Source organism: Oryza brachyantha, chromosome 2 (genome assembly GCF_000231095.2).
Source record: "Oryza brachyantha chromosome 2, ObraRS2, whole genome shotgun sequence".
Lineage (NCBI taxonomy): Eukaryota > Viridiplantae > Streptophyta > Magnoliopsida > Poales > Poaceae > Oryza > Oryza brachyantha.
In genome coordinates, this window is record NC_023164.2 from 4,617,398 (window position 1) to 4,634,341 (window position 16,944).

At 45.9% G+C, this 16,944-nt stretch overlaps 1 protein-coding gene and 1 non-coding gene across 2 annotated transcripts; one reads left to right on the forward strand and one right to left on the reverse strand.

The window, feature by feature from the left end:
- The first annotated feature begins 291 nt into the window (after positions 1–291).
- On the forward strand, positions 292–430 carry LOC121053706. The gene has a single exon (XR_005811250.1). It is a non-coding gene; the product is annotated as a small nucleolar RNA Z247 (small nucleolar RNA).
- An 8,781-nt stretch (positions 431–9,211) lies between these two features.
- LOC102701518 (UDP-glycosyltransferase 73E1-like) lies at positions 9,212–11,271 on the reverse strand. The gene has a single exon (XM_040521427.1). It carries the CDS (start codon positions 11,248–11,250, stop codon positions 9,745–9,747), a length of 1,506 nt encoding a protein of 501 aa, XP_040377361.1. The 5' UTR covers positions 11,251–11,271; the 3' UTR covers positions 9,212–9,744.
- Between the last annotated feature and the right edge of the window lie 5,673 nt (positions 11,272–16,944).

Genomic DNA, 16,944 nt, shown 5'->3' on the forward strand with positions numbered 1-16,944 from the left:
GTCGAGACTGTGACGTGCAACCCTGCTTATGAAGATTGGGTGGCAACGGATCAGCAAGTGCTGGGTTATCTCCTAGCATCCATGACCAGGGACATCCTGATACAAGTGGCGTCGGCTTCATCAGCAGCTGATGCTTGGAAGTTCGTTGAGGGGCTATTCTCCTCAATGACACGTGCAAGATCTATCAACACAAGATTGTCGCTTGCTACACTGAAGAAAGGCGACATGTCAATCACAACTTACTTTGGGAAGATGAAAGCTCTGGCGGACGAGATGGCGGCAGCCGGCAAGACCGTCGACGACGATGATCTCATCTCTTATATTGTTGCAGGGTTAGATGATGATTTCGAGCCAGTGGTGTCCAATATCGTTGGACGACCCGAATCAATCACAGTGGCTGAAGCCTTGGCGCAGCTCCTGAGTTTCGAGCAGCGCCATGCACTTCGGCAAGGAGGCGAAGGAAGCTCCGTCAACATGGCTAATCGCGGTCGTGGATCGCAGCAACAACGCGGCCGTGGTAATGGCGGTCGTGGGCGTGGTGGCTTCAACAACTTCAACAACAACTCCGTCAGCTCCAACAACTTCTCTAGTCATCAGAACCAGAACTCAAATCGAGGGCGTGGCAACAATTCAGGAGGACGTGGCTACGGCAGCAACGTCGACAACCGCCCCAAGTGTCAATTGTGCTACAAACGTGGCCACACAGTACGAGATTGCTGGTATAGGTTTGATGAAAACTTTGTACCAGATGAACGTTTTGCAGGATCGGCCACCTCCTACAACATTGATCCCAACTGGTACATTGATACGGGAGCCACAGATCATGTAACAAGTGAGCTCGAGAAGCTGACCACAAGAGAGAAGTATAATGGGACAGATCAGATCCAGACCGCGAGTGGAGCAGGTATGGAGATTAGTCATATTGGGCACTCTGTTATTAAGACCCCTAGTCGTAATCTATATCTAAATAATGTTCTTTGTGCACCCAAGGCTAAAAAGAACCTCATATCTGCCCATAAACTTGCATATGATAATTTTGCCTTCCTTGAGCTTTACTCTAATCTTTTCTTAATCAAGGATCGGGCCACGAGGCGAATTCTTCTTAAAGGTCGAGGTCGCAATGGTCTCTATCCTCTTCCACCAACATCGTCAATAAAGCAGGCGTATGGAGTTTCCACTCCCTCTTTTCAGAGATGGCACCATCGCTTAGGCCATCCATCCTCTGTCATCGTCCAAAAAGTCATCAATAATCACAAATTGCCTTGTTCTAGTGAGTCGAATAAACAAACCGTCTGTGATGCGTGTCAACAGGCGAAGAGTCATCAATTACCTTTTCCTAAGTCTTTTAGCGAGTCTAAGTATCCTTTAGAACTTGTGTTTTCAGATGTTTGGGGCGCTGCTCCACAGTCTGTTGGTGGAAAGAAATATTATGTTAGCTTCATTGATGACTACAGCAAGTTTACTTGGATTTATTTACTAAAATTCAAGTCTGAAGTGTTCCAAAAATTTCTTGAATTCCAAAGTCTTGTCGAGCGTTTATTTGACAGGAAAATCCTGGCGATGCAAACTGATTGGGGAGGAGAGTACCAGAAACTCAATTCCTTCTTTGCCAAGGCAGGTATATCACATCACGTCTCCTGTCCCTATTCTCATCAACAAAATGGCTCTGCGGAGCGCAAACATCGCCATATTGTTGAAGTAGGCCTTGCTTTACTTGCTCATGCATCAATGCCACTAAAATTCTAGGATGAAGCCTTTATTTCTGCTGTTCATCTCATCAATCGAACTCCTAGTAGAGTTCTTAATTATTTATCCCCTTTGGAACATCTCCTTGATCAGAAACCAGACTATAATTCCCTTCGCACCTTTGGTTGCGCTTGTTGGCCAAATCTGCGCCCCTATAATACGCAAAAGTTACAATTTCGTTCAAAACAATGCACTTTTCTTGGGTATAGTCCCCTTCATAAAGGTTTTAAGTGCCTTGATCCATCTACAGGACGTGTTTATGTCTCTCGTGATGTTGTCTTTGATGAATCAATTTTTCCTTTTACTAAGCTCCATGCTAATGCCGGTGCTCGTCTTCGTTCAGAAATTGCCCTTCTTCCTGATACTCTTTTTCCAGGAAATAGGGGTCTGCAACAGTGCTCACATATGTCTAATTCTCCTATTGATTTTACTAATCAATATGGTCCAGAAAATTTTCCTATACAGGACAGCGCTGGCTCACAGCCCACATGCGATGATAACGTCATGCATGGCACTGATGACACAGGAAACATGTCAGCTCTGGATTCCTCCGCTGCGCACTCTCCAGCGTCCTCCTCGGACTCAGCTCTCGACCAGCATCGCACCGACACATCGACACCAGACCAGCAGTCCCCGTCTCCGACTCCACAACAGCCTGACAATGCCCATGCGCCCTCTCCTGCCTCCGGCGCAGGATCCTCTGCAGCAAGGGGGGAACCTGATACTGCCGCATCAAATGATGATCAAGATGCTACTGCATCAAATGATGATCAAGATGCTACTACAACCATGGCACTTCGCCCCCGAACACGTCTACAAAGTGGAATTCGCAAGGCCAAGGTATATACTGACGGTACAGTTAAATGGGGACTCCCTACTGTGACTGGTGAGCCACAAAATTTACAAGATGCACTAGGTGATAGAAATTGGAAAAATGCAATGGATGATGAATATATGGCCCTCATCAAAAACAAAACATGGCATCTAGTTCCTCCTCAAAAAGGCAAAAATATTATTGATTGCAAGTGGGTCTATAAAATTAAAAGAAAACAAGATGGCACTTTGGACAGATATAAAGCACGTCTTGTTGTTAAGGGGTTCAAGCAAAGATATGGCATTGACTATGAGGACACTTTCAGTCCAGTTGTAAAGGCTGCTACCATTAGAATTATATTGTCCGTTGCAGTTTCCAGGGGTGGACCTTGAGATAGCTGGATGTGAAGAATGCTTTCCTTCATGGAATTTTGGAAGAAGAGGTATATATGAAGCAACCCCCTGGGTATGAGAGTTCTGTAACTCCTAATTATGTTTGCAGATTAGACAAAGCCTTATATGGCTTGAAACAAGCTCCAAGAGCATGGTTTTCCAGACTAAGCAGTAAGTTGTATGAACTTGGTTTCAAGGGATCCAAGGCTGACACTTCGTTGTTTTTCTATAACAAAGGAGGACTAATCATGTTCATGCTTATATATGTGGATGATATAATTGTTGTGAGCTCAAGACAGGATGCAGTGTCTGTACTACTACAGGACCTACAGAAAGATTTTGCCTTGAAGGATCTAGGTGAATTACACTACTTCTTGGGTATTGAGGTAACAAAAATTCCGAACGGAATTACCTTGACTCAACACAAGTATGTTACTGATCTGTTAAAGAGGGCTAATATGGTCAACTGTAAACCTGTTAGTACTCCTTTGTCAACTAGTGAAAAATTAACAGCTCATGAGGGTTCACCACTAGGACCTAATGATGCAAGTCAGTATAGAAGCATTTTTGGGGCACTACAGTATTTAACTCTCACAAGACCAGATATTGCTTTTCCTGTTAATAAAGTATGCCAGTTCCTGCACACTCCAACTACCGTTCATTGGGCAGCAGTCAAGAGAATTCTAAGGTATCTTAAGCTATGTATTAATCTGGGGTTAAAAATATGCAAGTCGGATTCTATGTTAGTAAGTGCTTATTCAGATGCAGATTGGGCTGGTTGTTTAGATGACAGGAGATCTACAGGTGGTTTTGCAGTTTTTCTAGGAAATAACCTTGTGTCATGGAATGCCAGAAAACAGCCTACTGTTTCTAGATCTAGCACTGAAGCTGAATACAAGGCTCTAGCAAATGCCACAGCTGAAATTATGTGTGTACAGACTTTGCTTTATGAATTACAGATTCCTAGTCCAACTACAACTAAACTGTGGTGTGATAATATGGGAGCAAGGTATTTATCTTTTAATCCTGTGTTTCATGCAAGAACAAAACACATAGAAGTAGACTATCATTTTGTCAGAGAAAGAGTAGCCAAAAAGCTTTTAGAAGTACAGTATGTTCCTACGGAGGATCAAGTGGCAGATGGTTTTACCAAAGCTTTGTCTAGTAGACAATTAGAGAATTTTAAGTACAATCTAAACTTAGGAAAGTTGTGATTGAGGGAGGGTGTTAGATATATGAGTATAGCCCGTGCATGTACGTAATGCATACGTCATGCATATGTCATGCTTACGTACACATATACGTACGTGAGTTCTTGTGTGATAATTATCATGCATGGCTGTTATAGATCGATTAGCTTATATGACGTCAATCTCCATCTTGTACACGGTTACAACAATCTAATCTCTATCTATCTATGTAAACGCCATGGTGGAGGCTGTTTTCACCGATATATAAACACGTACCCGGGCCAAGGCAAAGGTACCGCTTCTCCAAATATCTCCATACGGTGAAATATATTCTAATCTGAATTCTTAGCATCATTGAGTCCAGTATATTCTAATCTAGCAGTTGATTCATGCTTTCAGTCTCACCTTCCCTCAAGTGATGAGACCCTTCTCTTCTGTATCAGTAATCATGCTATAACCAATCGTGCAAATTACTATCAACATAACACAAATAAGTAAAGCACAAAATTATCAGTAGAAGGGGACAAACAGAGGCACTTCATACCTATCCTTGACACTGGAGCAGGGCTCCATGATCTCAAGGTTGGCAGCAATTTGAGCCTCACATTCATCCATACGTCAGCGCATAGGCGAGGGTGGTACCGTAGAAGACGAGGACGACGACACCGAAGGGCAGCGAGGGGCGAAGCTGGTGCTGACGGTGAGCGGATGTTGCAGGAGAACAGGTCTTAAAGAAAGTGATCTTCTAGCAATAAAGCGCTCCATCTGGTCAAATATATTCTAATCTGAATTGTTAGCATCATTGACTCCAGGTGGGCGGGGGTCGTCGGAGTGAGCGAAGAAGACGCGGCGGATGATGTTGTAGGCCAAGAGGCCGCAAAGGATCTCCATCAACATCACAGGTTTGCCTAATGCACCTTATTGCATGTTACTATGAAATTATATCTTTACATTGTCCTTTATATGTCTTTCATTTGGTATGATATGTATTTGTTCATTGTGCTTACAATCCATTACAAATTCAAATTCTTAGCTGATGTTATTATTCTTATTACAAATCTAAAACTGCACGTATGCTAATCGTTCGTACTAATGTTCAACTTTTCGAAATTTCTAATATGCCCACAGCAACACGCGAGGTATCATCTAGTGAGTTCTAAAGATTGATACACACAACTCACAAATCAGTCAGGATTGGGTCTTTGAGTATGAAGTAACATCATGCTCCTATTGGTTAGATGCAAGGTAGATTTGTCCATTAGAATAGAACAATTAAAAGTTTGACAATCTATACTCGAAGGACGACCATATCTCCTTTCAAGTACTAATTTGCTTCAAATTAGCCAAGTAGTGACTTGCTTGGTGGACGAAGGGAATAGAGAGTAACACTACAAATACAAACTGATGTCTTATATCTTCCCATCTCGTAACAACAGGCCGACCCGTATCTTTTCGCTTCTTGTCATACTTATAAGTTAAAATTTAAATTTTAAATCTTAAATTTAAAGTATATTTTAAGCTATTTCTCCAAAGTTTATTTAATAGTATTGACTTTTAGATCACTATTTATTTATAAATTATTTTTTATTTATAAATATACCGTTCACATCGCCGTCTCTTTTAGTTAACACTATCAACACGTGCAGTACCACCGGTGTGACACCGCAGGTCGACGGACAAATCAAAGTTTGTTTTCGAAACTTTGTCGGTGGGAGCTCTGCCAAATATATTAAGGAGAAGGAAATCATGTGGTTTGCTAACTACTCTTGTCAATCAAAAATATTTACCATTTAGAATCATATTTCATAAATTTAAAGTTTTAAATATTAATTATTTCTTAAATATTTAGTTTAAATGTAAACAAGCGGTATACATAGATTTTTGAGTTCTCAAAAGGAACCATGGTAAATCCATAAACTCATTTAGTTTTGTAAATTTATTGTAACAAAAGGTTGGTTATCATAATTTTAAAAGTGTGATTACATTTAATCTTAAACAATAAATATTTTTGACAAGAAGAGTACATATTAATATTAATAGACAATTACAGGATTAAGAGCACACCATATAAAGACAAAGTGAAAAAAAGAACTCACGCGTTGCGGCAATCGATCGAAAAGATGCGGCCCCGGTCATCCGCACCTGATGGATGGGTGTTTATTTGCATTTAGGGATTGTAATATAAGATATTGTCAAAAATTGATTCTTAAAATTACTATATTGGGAGTTGTTCCAAAATGATTATCCTCCTAAATCTTTACCAACTCCAACAGTGCTCCTATATTTTTGCCATGTAGTTAGGACTCTTGTCAATTTTTCTAACTCCAACGGTGCCTGGACGGAGATGGCACCCTCGGTGCGTGGGCTGAGGCAGCCGAAGGATGACGAAGGTAGACAACCGATGGAGGGAAAGGAGGCTAGGCGCGGGCGACGGTGGCCAATTGATGGAGGGAAAGAAGGCCGGGTGCGGCGAAGGTGGCCGAATGCCGTCGAGATGGAGAAACAACGTGAGAAAGGACAAGGTGTGCATAGAGAAAGAATAAGGGCGCGTGAAAGATTCATTTTTTTTATCAGTTAGAGCAATTAGAGTAAAAAAGACCTTTAAATCTAGCTCATACATCCTATAGACGGTTACCTTGAGAAAAAGAACAGAAAAGGAGTTGCGAAACATCTCAAAGGTCACTGTTTTGTATTTACAAATAAAAAGTAATTTATGAATGAAATTTATGTGTTCTTACAAATCTAAAAGTAAATGATAAAAAATAAACCACAATAAAAATCACAAATTAACTTCAAATTTAGTGTTAGAAATTTAAATTTTATCCTATAAGCATATACAAAAGCGAAAAGTTGAGAGTTCACAATCGAACTGGTTGTGTAAGTAAACATCAAAATAGTTGTGACTGCTAGGCAAACTTTAGATGAGCAGCTGATTAACAATAGACAGTTTTCATCATATCAAGCATTCCTTGGCCTCCACTATAAATTACTGAACATCAGCTTTTAGTTAAAGGACATATAGATAGATAGATAGATAGATAGATAGATAGATAGATAGATAGATAGATTAGCCACTCTCCACCCATTTTTAATTTTTAAAATGCACTTGCTATTACTCTCTATCCTCTTGATATTTATTTTTTTAAAAATTTATGAGATGACATGAGTTATTGGAGTAAAACAAATATGATAGTTATGAATAAACACCCATCCATCTATTGAAAATCATGGAGGAAACAAATTATCCAAACATGAATAATATATTTCTATTTAGCGACCAGAAAAATAATAACTTTATAGTTGTATCGGTAGTGTTTTTGTATAAAAGTGTCGAGTGTGTCAACTGTCCAGTTGTATGTAAAATCAATTTTTCAAACATGCTAACAAGTATTAGTGTTGAGAGGATAAATTGTAGAAGTCATCTAGCCATTCTTTTACTATTCTCCTGATCAACTCTTTTTCTGTCCCATGGATTATGGAGTAATGTCTTGCTGAAACTTTCGGTTGAGGCCATACCTGATCAATCTTGACCGGTTTCTTTTAAATTTTATATACAAGGCTGCTTAAATTTAAACAGGTATGGATCTAGGATCTGAGTAGGATCTGAGTTGTAGGGGCTGGTTACCTTCTTCTTCCTCTAGCCCCTTCTTCTTCTTCCTCCATCTCTTCCCTTCCCCTCTCTCTCATTTTCTACGAGGGATCTAGCGTACAAGAGGGCTGGAGCTACCACAGCCCCACGCTAGATCCACCCCTGATTTTAAGTGAAGTAGTACACGAAAGAAAAGTTTATGCAAATATTAGATTTAGCCTACAACTGAAAAAATATACGGTAATAGTATAATAACATTTCCCTAAAAATACAATATATAGTACAAATAATATTTATGGTTTGGATTTGTATTGGTCTAATCGTGTAAGTTGAATTTATATATATAATTTCTAGGGTACAATATATTTATTGTATAACGTCATCAACTTTAAAAATATTCATAAATTTTATATTATTTTAAGAAAATTAGGATGCTCTATTCCGCTAAAAATATCTACTGCACACCATCTATTAATACAATGAGGGTGTAATCATTTTATACTTAAAGCCCCAATAGTCAATCTAATTAGGTTTTGTTTTTTGTTAAAAATTTTCTTAGCTTTTATGTGCATGTTTCCTAATCAACAACTAAACAATACATTTTTCGTCTTGCAAAAAGTTTCTTTGTAGTAGTAATCCATCTCGTTTTTCTCGGCAAATTTTTAACTTTTTATTGGCTAATTTTACCATTTATACTGTTAAATTTATACTGTTAAATAGGTATGAGTCTATTATAAAAATAAGATAATATTTTTCTATTACAGCAACCAAAGAACGTAACCTTAGTCATCAAGCACATTTTAAGCCTAATGTCCCAACGGTGGCGTGGATGTGACGTGTTCAATTAATGCAAACTACTTCATTCATCCCCCCTACGACTATTTTTTTTTGTCAAGATCTATCCGGCAAAACGTTCGACTTCCTAGCACGCATAAATATAGTAGTGTTTGCGAAAGCGGGGAATAAATGTATCGAAATTTGTGAAAGTGGGGACATTGGTTTGAAAGTCATTTTAGTTTTGTATTGGCACATAAAAACGAAGAAAAAAAACAGAAATAATACGGTACAAAAGATTCCATCAGGAGGAAATGAGTTGATCATGCTCAAGGCATGTATTTGGTCTAATCCTTTCCTGAGAACACAGCGTGAGAGGAAGCAGCGATTACATCTTGCTACATGTTGTTCTTGACTACTAGTAATTAATGGTCGTGAATGCGATGGCTCATGATGCACGTGTCATTATGATTGGGATAAACTAAGAACATGAATCGAGCATAGCGTATTCTTTTCGTTGAATAATTACTTATATTTTCAAGGTTTAGGGAAAAGGGTGTTTCTTGCGACAGGACGATGGATAACACTGTTTTTTTAAGTAAATACGTTACTCTTCCGTTTTTATGTTTACACTAAGACGACTTTCACACTTAGATATGAAACATAGTTTTGCGATGCACTACAATTTTAAAATACGAGTGATTAAAATTTAAAAATAAATAGTGCACAATACTAATTAATTATTTAGGATCGGAGGGGTATAGATGGTCACAGGTCCCAATGGCCTAGCCCACAACACGACCATTTAGGCCAGCGCAAGCACACCATGGCATGATTGGTGTTTTGCCCGGCACCTTGTATGGCACGGTCCAATGAGTAGGAAAGAAAAATAGTTGACAGACCTAAAATAGACTTAATTTATTCATATAACACACGACTCAAATAAAAGAGGGACGCATAATAGACTTATTCTAGCATATAAGACATGACACAAAGAGAAGAGAAGGAAAAATAGACTTATTACATAGAAAAAGATATGTTGCCGTGCCTTCGAGCTGACTCTTGACTTATTGGGCCATGCCTGAGCTGGTGTAGCAAGTGGATGGGCACGGCCCAGTCCGATAGGTAGGTCGTGCTGTGCCGGCCCAACCAATCTCAGCACGGGCTCGATCATGCCCGACCCGTGCTGGGCCAAGCGGCCCATTTGGCCATCTACACGGAGGGCTACAAATCACGCGACTATGTGACAAGTTCATCACCTCCACTGTGAATGAAACTCGCGATGAGCTGCGTCACGCTCTCGTGCGAGGAGCCTCCTTCCGCCATGGCCCTGCGAGCCTTCTCGCCGTACTCCTTGGCCTTCCTCCTCCTCTCCTCGGCCTCCTCGCCGCCGTCCATCAGCGCCGACACCGCCCGCGCGACGTCGCGCCGGGTGGCCGCCATGGACTCGTCGTTCAGCATGAGCACCGGCGCAGCCGCCGCGCCCATCGCCACGCCGACACCGAGCACGTCCACGGCGAGCTGCTCGTTCGCGAACTGGTCGGCGAAGTGCGGCCACGTCGCCACGGGCACGCCATGGGCGACGGCCTCCAGCAGCGAGTTCCACCCGCAGTGAGTGACGAAGCCGCCGACGGCGCGGTGCGAGAGGACGGCCACCTGCGGCGCCCACCCGCGCACCACGAGCCCGCGCCCCGCCGTCCGTGCGCCGAAGCCGTCCAGCCATTCCCGCACCTCCGGCCTGGATGCCTCCGCCTCCTTCACCACCCAGAGGAACGGTTTGCCGGATTCCTCGAGGCCATGGCCGACCTCGAACAGGTGCTTGGGAAGCTTTCGCAGGACGGTGCCGAAGCTGACGAGAACGACGGAGCCGGGGACCTGCCCGTCGAGCCAAGCGGTGATCGCGCGCCGGTCGACGGCGGCCGCGCTCCCCCCGCACGATGCCATGGCCTCGTCGTCCCGGTTGTGCAAACAGAGCGGGCCAACCGTCCAAACCGGCTTGCCGAGCGCCGCCTCGTAGCACGCGACGAACTGACCCTCGAGGTCCAGGAAGGTGTTCACCACCACGCCGTCGGCGGCGAGCATCACCTCGATGGCCTCGTCGCGCAGCGCTTCGCAACCCGGAGCGTTGTAGAAGCCAGGGGCCGTGCCTTTCGTCACCGTCACGCGCACCGGCATCCCCGGCACGACGTGGGCCTCCTCCTTGTCGTCGTCGTCGTCGGCGGCGGCGGCGGCTGCTATCTGTTCGTGCAGGCCGTACACGACGGCGTTGAGGTCGCAGAGCGAGTAGAAGCACGACGGCCCGTGGAAGAACAGCCGCGGGATGCCGAGGCTCCGGGCCACTCCGGCGGTCCACGTGTTGCACCAGTCGGAGACGATGCAGCTCGGGGGCGGCGCCAGCGCGCGCACGTAGGCCTCGAACGGGGCGTCGAGGCCGCGCAAGGCCTTGACGAACGGCGTGAACTGGGCGTTCTCCGCGAGCATGTCGGCGCTCTGGTAGTCCGGCGGCATGCCGGCCTCCGCCGGCGAGAACGGGAGCCCCACGAGCTCGAGGGGCAGCCCGTCGCGCGCGGCCTGGTCGGCGACGCCCCGCAGCCGGGCGACGTTCAGCGGCGTCGTGACGAGGCTGGCGCGAGCGCCGCGCTTCGCGAGGAGCCGCGCGAGGTCGACCATGGGGATGACGTGGCCGTGCGCCGCGAGGGGCGCGAGGACGAAGTGCGGCGGCGCCGGCGACCCAGCTGGCGCCATTTCCGGCGACGTGTGCTAAGCAAAGCGAGAATGATATGTTTTCCGTTTTGGCAACAAAATAAGCCTTATTTGGATCCTCCAAAATAGCAAAAGTTTTATCAGTTTAAAGTACTTTTTTAAAGATCTGAACACCAGACTAATAAAATGATAGCTTTACATTTGGCATTTGGTAGTCTAAACTAGCAAATTTGATCAAAAAGTGTATAAGGACATAACTATCTCTCACTAAAAAAATAACTTTTACATGCCTCTAAACACCAACTTACAAAAATATAATTTTAAAATTTTTACTACCAAAACTTTTATTATTTACCATTTGCGATTTCAGATATCTCTAAACGATCAAAAAGAGCGATTTGCGCACTATTCATGATACAATGGTCCAAATTTTGCATCTCCTATCTCTGTTTGTGTATGTACTGACTAGTTGTAGTCCCGAGCGATGGGACTTAGAAAGAAGACAAACAAAAAACGACTATCCTTATCTCTTCGCCTCCTCTCCTTCGGACCTGTCTTCTCGTTTTTCCTTATTTATAAATTAAAATTAAAATTTTTAATTTAAAGTTAATTTGGGTATTTTATTGTAGTTATTTTTTTTTATTTTAACTTTTAGATAGCTAAGAAATTAAACAAGATTAGTGTATTCTAACATTAATAATATTTCCTCTAATTTATATTATAATATTTTTTTAATCTCGTTTAAATTTATATATATATATATGTTAATTAGTCTAAATACATATAAAAATATATATAAATTGATAAGTGAATGAATCTAGACTAGCTTAGGTTGGAGTGAACATTAGTGATCCGATTTTCTAGCTCTGGAATAGATCCAAGCCTGACGTACATCCTCATTCATGCGTCTCGCTGATGTCGATGTCGATGTTGAAAATTGTTGATGCTGTCGCGGTGCGTTCGCTGCCTCGATCTCTCTCTCTCTCTCTGATGGTAAGCAAAAGGACGGAGGGCAAGAAGCCTGCCAGGACGGGCTACGTTCCTCTCGCCCTCATCACCTCGGCCATCGTCTATCGAGCAGAGTGTTAGCTCGGATTTCTTTTCTCTGGGAAAACTCCACCTGCATCCATGACAAAAAAGTTTCAACTCGAGTGGATTTTGCGACTAGTTCGTGTGCAATTTTGGACGGTTTTCTTGGACGATTCCAATACGGAATGACGTGGGGGGAAAACACAACCCGGTATAGGCTCTGGCTAAATGAACGATGACAACGATGTGAGGGAGATGAATGTACGTGTTGGAGAGTACAGTGAGAGAGATGTAACGTATACGTGGGTTGTTGTATTGAGAGGGGTTGTTGTATTGAGTCTCAAGGGCTGGTATATATAGGCATATAGATAGATATAAGAAAAGTATAGAGATAAGAAAAGACAGTATCAAATCAATCACATCCTAATAATCTTTTAACTACTATATACTCTGATATCCACCGCAGTCTAAGCATGAGCAACGCGGATGCTTAGACCGGAGAAGAAACCGGCGGGAGCACTCAATAGCAATGACAGCCCTTTGTGTTGTGTTGTAGTGAACTTTGCCAAAGCAAATGGCGTGGACGAGCCATGGTCGATGCAAATGAAGTTGATGGCGATGATGAGTAAGACAAGTCGTAGGGCACACAAGGTGCCCCATTGAGTAGTCACATGTGAGCAGGATAGTGCCATAAACTAAGTTGTGCGAGGACGCTTTGGAGACAATGACAAATGACACAAATGTCAATATGTCATGGTCATGGAGGAAGATGATAACAAAGAACCGATACAGTTGGACCATAGAGGGCGAGACATCACATCGTGTTTGCCAATCCCAGGGATGACTCGAGAAGAACTCACGCAACGGTGTTGCCAATACCGTTGTCACGCCCTGAGTTTATCCTAACCCTAAATTCGTAAAAGAAATCCGTAAATAATAATTGACTTAATTAACTCAGGAAAAATTTCTCTGAAGAAAGTAATTTAATTAAATCGAGGTTCGCAAATCGATTCACGGGATTTAAACTTCAATTGCAGACTATAAAATTTGGCCAAACAAATTAATTTAAAATTCGGCAAAAGTGGGGCTTTCCTTTTTCCCCTCTTTTTCTTTCTTTTTTCCTTCCTTCTCAAATTGGGTCGAAGTCCAATTTTCCTCCTCTCTCTTTTTCTTTTTCCCCTCTTCCTTCACGGGCCGGCCCAGCCGAGCCGGCCTACCTCCCCCGCTCGACCGGCCCAGCCGAGCCGGCCTTCCCGCCCACGCGCGCCTCCCCCTCCCCCCCCCCCCCCCCCCGCCTGGGCTGCCAGCCGGCCGGCCCAGCTTGCCCGCGCCCGTGCCGCGCAAGTCTGCGCCGCCTCCCCGCCGCGTCCGGGCCGAGCTCCGCGCGTCGCCGCCGCTGACTCCAACTCCACCGCCCGCAACGGCCGCCGCCGAATCCGGCCGTCGCCGACTCGGTCTCCTCCCCAACCGCTGCCTCCGCCCTAGCCGGCGCCACCTTCCTTATAAATTCCCCTCCCCCGCGCCGCCTCGCCACCTTTCGCCCGTCGCCCGAGCTCGCCGCCACCGTTCGATCTCACCGTTGGTCGCCGCTCATCGTCGCCTATCCGCGTCGCCATCACCGCCTCGACCTCGCCGACCTTCCGTCGGCTTCCGTCGCCACCGGTGGGCACCCGAGCGCCCTCGCGCCTCTTCCTCCCGTCCGCCACCGCGCCCGACCTCCTCACCGCCGCCGAGCAATCTCCGCCGCCACCGCTGATCAACCGCGCCACCGGCCGTCGTCACCTATCCTGGGTCCTCGCCGACTTGCTGCCGCACCCCGTCGCCGCCGGTGAGCTCTCCCCTCCTCCCTCTCCCTCCTTTTCCTCTCCGCGAGCCGTCGCCGGGAAAGCTGCTGCCACCGCACACCTCGGTCCTCGTCGTCGTCCCTCCGCCCGCCGTCTACTTCGCCTCGGCGTCGCCGTGGTGGCCTCGCTGCCACCGGAGCGCCGCCGGGCCCAGCACGTCACCGCCACCTTCTTCCCGAGCCGGCGCCATCCTTTGTTGTCCTCCTCTTGGTCCGGCCGCCGTCTTCGCCGTCGCCGCGCGCGCACGCCGTAGGTCGCCGCTTCCACGTCGGTCGGGCGCCGTCTCCACCGCCACGCGGTCGCCGTGCCGTCGCCGCCGGCACCCGTCGCTGCCTGTCGTCGTCGCGCGTCGTCGTCCTGTCGCGCGTCGTGCGCCGTCGCTGTCGTCGTCGCGCCCGTCGTCGTCGTGTTGCCGCGTCGTCGCCATCGCGCCGTGCGCTGCCGCTGTCGCCGTAGGTCGTCGTGCCGTCGCCGCCGGCACCCGTCGCTGCCTGTCGTCGTTGCCCTGTTGCGCGTCGTGCGCCATCGCTGTCGTCGTCGCGCCCGTCGTCATCGTGTTGCCGCGTCGTCGCCATCGCGTCGTGCGCTGCCGCTGTCGCCGTAGGTCACCGTGCCGTCACCGCCGGCACCCGTCGCTGCCTGTCGTCGTCGCCCTATCGCGCGCCGCAGTCCGTCGCGCCGCCGTGCGCCGTCGCCGTCGCGCCGTGCCGCGCCGTCGCTATCGTCGTCGCGCCCATCGTCGCCGTGTTGCCGCGCCGTGCGCCGCCGCTGTCGCCGCCCGCCGATCGGCGCCGCCGGCCGAGCATCTCCCCTCCCCGCTCCCCTGCTCTCTCTCTTTGACCGACGGGTCCCACCCGTCGGCCACACCTCCTCTTCCCTCCCTCTCTCCCGACCGACGGGTCCCACCCGTCAGCCGTCGGTCGCCCCCTTCCTCTCTCTCCTCCTCGGGACCCACCTGTCATCCATCCCGCCACCCCTCTCTCTCACCGATAGGTGGACCCCACCTGTCGGCGCGCCACCTCCCCTCCGCTGACGTCAGCAGCCCCATTGCGCAATAATTGATTTACGACTTTTTTGTTTAGTTAAAAAACCCAGAAAACTTCTAAAATTCATAAATAATTCATCTAATCTCCGTTTAGGTCCATTCAAGTTTCATTAAATCCAGAAAAATGCTAAGAATCCATTAAAAATAGTTTCTTTCTCTGTTTCAGTAGTTTTGTAGCTTGTTTTGCTTGTTTTGCCTTATTTGTCGTAGGTTTTGACCCCGTCGCAGCGTCGTTCGTTCTCGAAGTCGTCGCCGAAGTTCCTCGTCGGTCTAAGCAAGGTAAGTGGCACCCTTTTTTGATCATATTGAACCGATGATTATAAAATTCCCCGCTTTACATTCAAACGTGCATTGGTTTATGCAAATATATTTATTTTATTTATCTATTGGGCATTTACCTTTATATCCGTTGATTCTCATTTATTATTGTCATCCCAGGGTTAATTTGACTAGAAATAGGCTTAGGCAATGCTTAGCCATGCTTAGTTCAACTAGGTCACCAATTCTTATTTAATTTCTTCTAGACTTGATAATCTTTAATGGTTCTGATCATGATTAATTTCCCGATGTGGATTAATGACAACTAAAATATTGCTTGTGGTGGGCTGTGGGTGCATGGTTTTGAGAGTCGTGCTCATGGCAATTAAGGACCGGTTCTCGAGAAACCCTGAAAGTCTTACACGTACTAAACACAAGCCAGAATGGGTAACGCTGAGACTCGTAATCTAGCTTGTCCCTATTCGATGTACCAAGGCAAGGGTGAGCGTGATGGAGTATGGAGGGGCAATCGTGGTGTAACGAAAGCCTCTGCTGCTTCCGGATTCACCAAGGCACAAGAGGGGACTGCCCGACTTGGTGTAAAGGAGGGGGTGAAACCTGAAGTGCGGTGCGATTGTCTAGGGAGGTTTAGGTGAAAGGTCTTATCATGGTTTCCATACTGAGGTATCGTGGTGATACGTTGGGGCATGGTAACATGCTTGGGAGACATGTCTTGTGGGTAAAGTTGTACACCTCTGCAGGGTAAAACTATTCGAATAGCCGTGCCCGCGGTTATTGGGCGTACTGACAGATCCACTGGGATTAGTTGAACCCCTTTAATAATTTTATTAATCTTGGAACTGGTTTGACCCTGCGCAACGTGGTGTAACGTTGGCAGTGGTTTGGGTCTGTCGCAACGTGGTTTAACGTTGGACAGAGGGTTGACCCTGTTGCAGTGTGGTGTAACGCTGGACAGTGGTTTGGGCCTGTTGCAATGTGGTGTAACGTTGGACAGTGGATGTTTATTTTTAAATGTTTACTTTACTTTTATTCAGTCTATTTTATTTACTGTTTTGCTAAATTACTGTAGCTTTGTGCAATTTAACCTTAGCCTATCTTTGATACCCATTCATTATTCTTTCTCTCTTGGGTGTTACTTGTTGAGTACGGTGGTTTGTACTCAGCCTTGCTTAATTTTTCTCCCACCAGAGCAAGTGCCAGAGCCTGAGTTAGAAGGTTGTTCCAGAGGTTGAAGTGAGGTTCAGTCCGCCGTCGAGAATGTCTGTGGTGTGGAGCCGTCATCGCCAGCTGAAGTTGAAGATTAGATGGTTTAGTCTTGTTTTCTTTTTCCGCTGCATTTCGATAGATAACTGATTTTATTTGTTTTTAAGTCGTGGAACTGTGTATTGATTTGTCATAGTGTGTACTCGGGCTGATTCCTAAACCGAGATTAATGCATGCTATTGTTCAGAAATTTGGTGTAAATTTCTGGGCGTGACAACCGTGCAGGTGAGTGAGGAGACCACCATAAACCTTGCGGTGTTGTCGAAGGGGAGAAGG

Coding starts and splice junctions, on each gene's coding strand:
- LOC102701518 (XM_040521427.1), bottom strand. CDS start 11,250: ATGGCGCCAGCTGGGTCGCCGGCGCCGCCGCACTTCGTCCTCGCGCCC.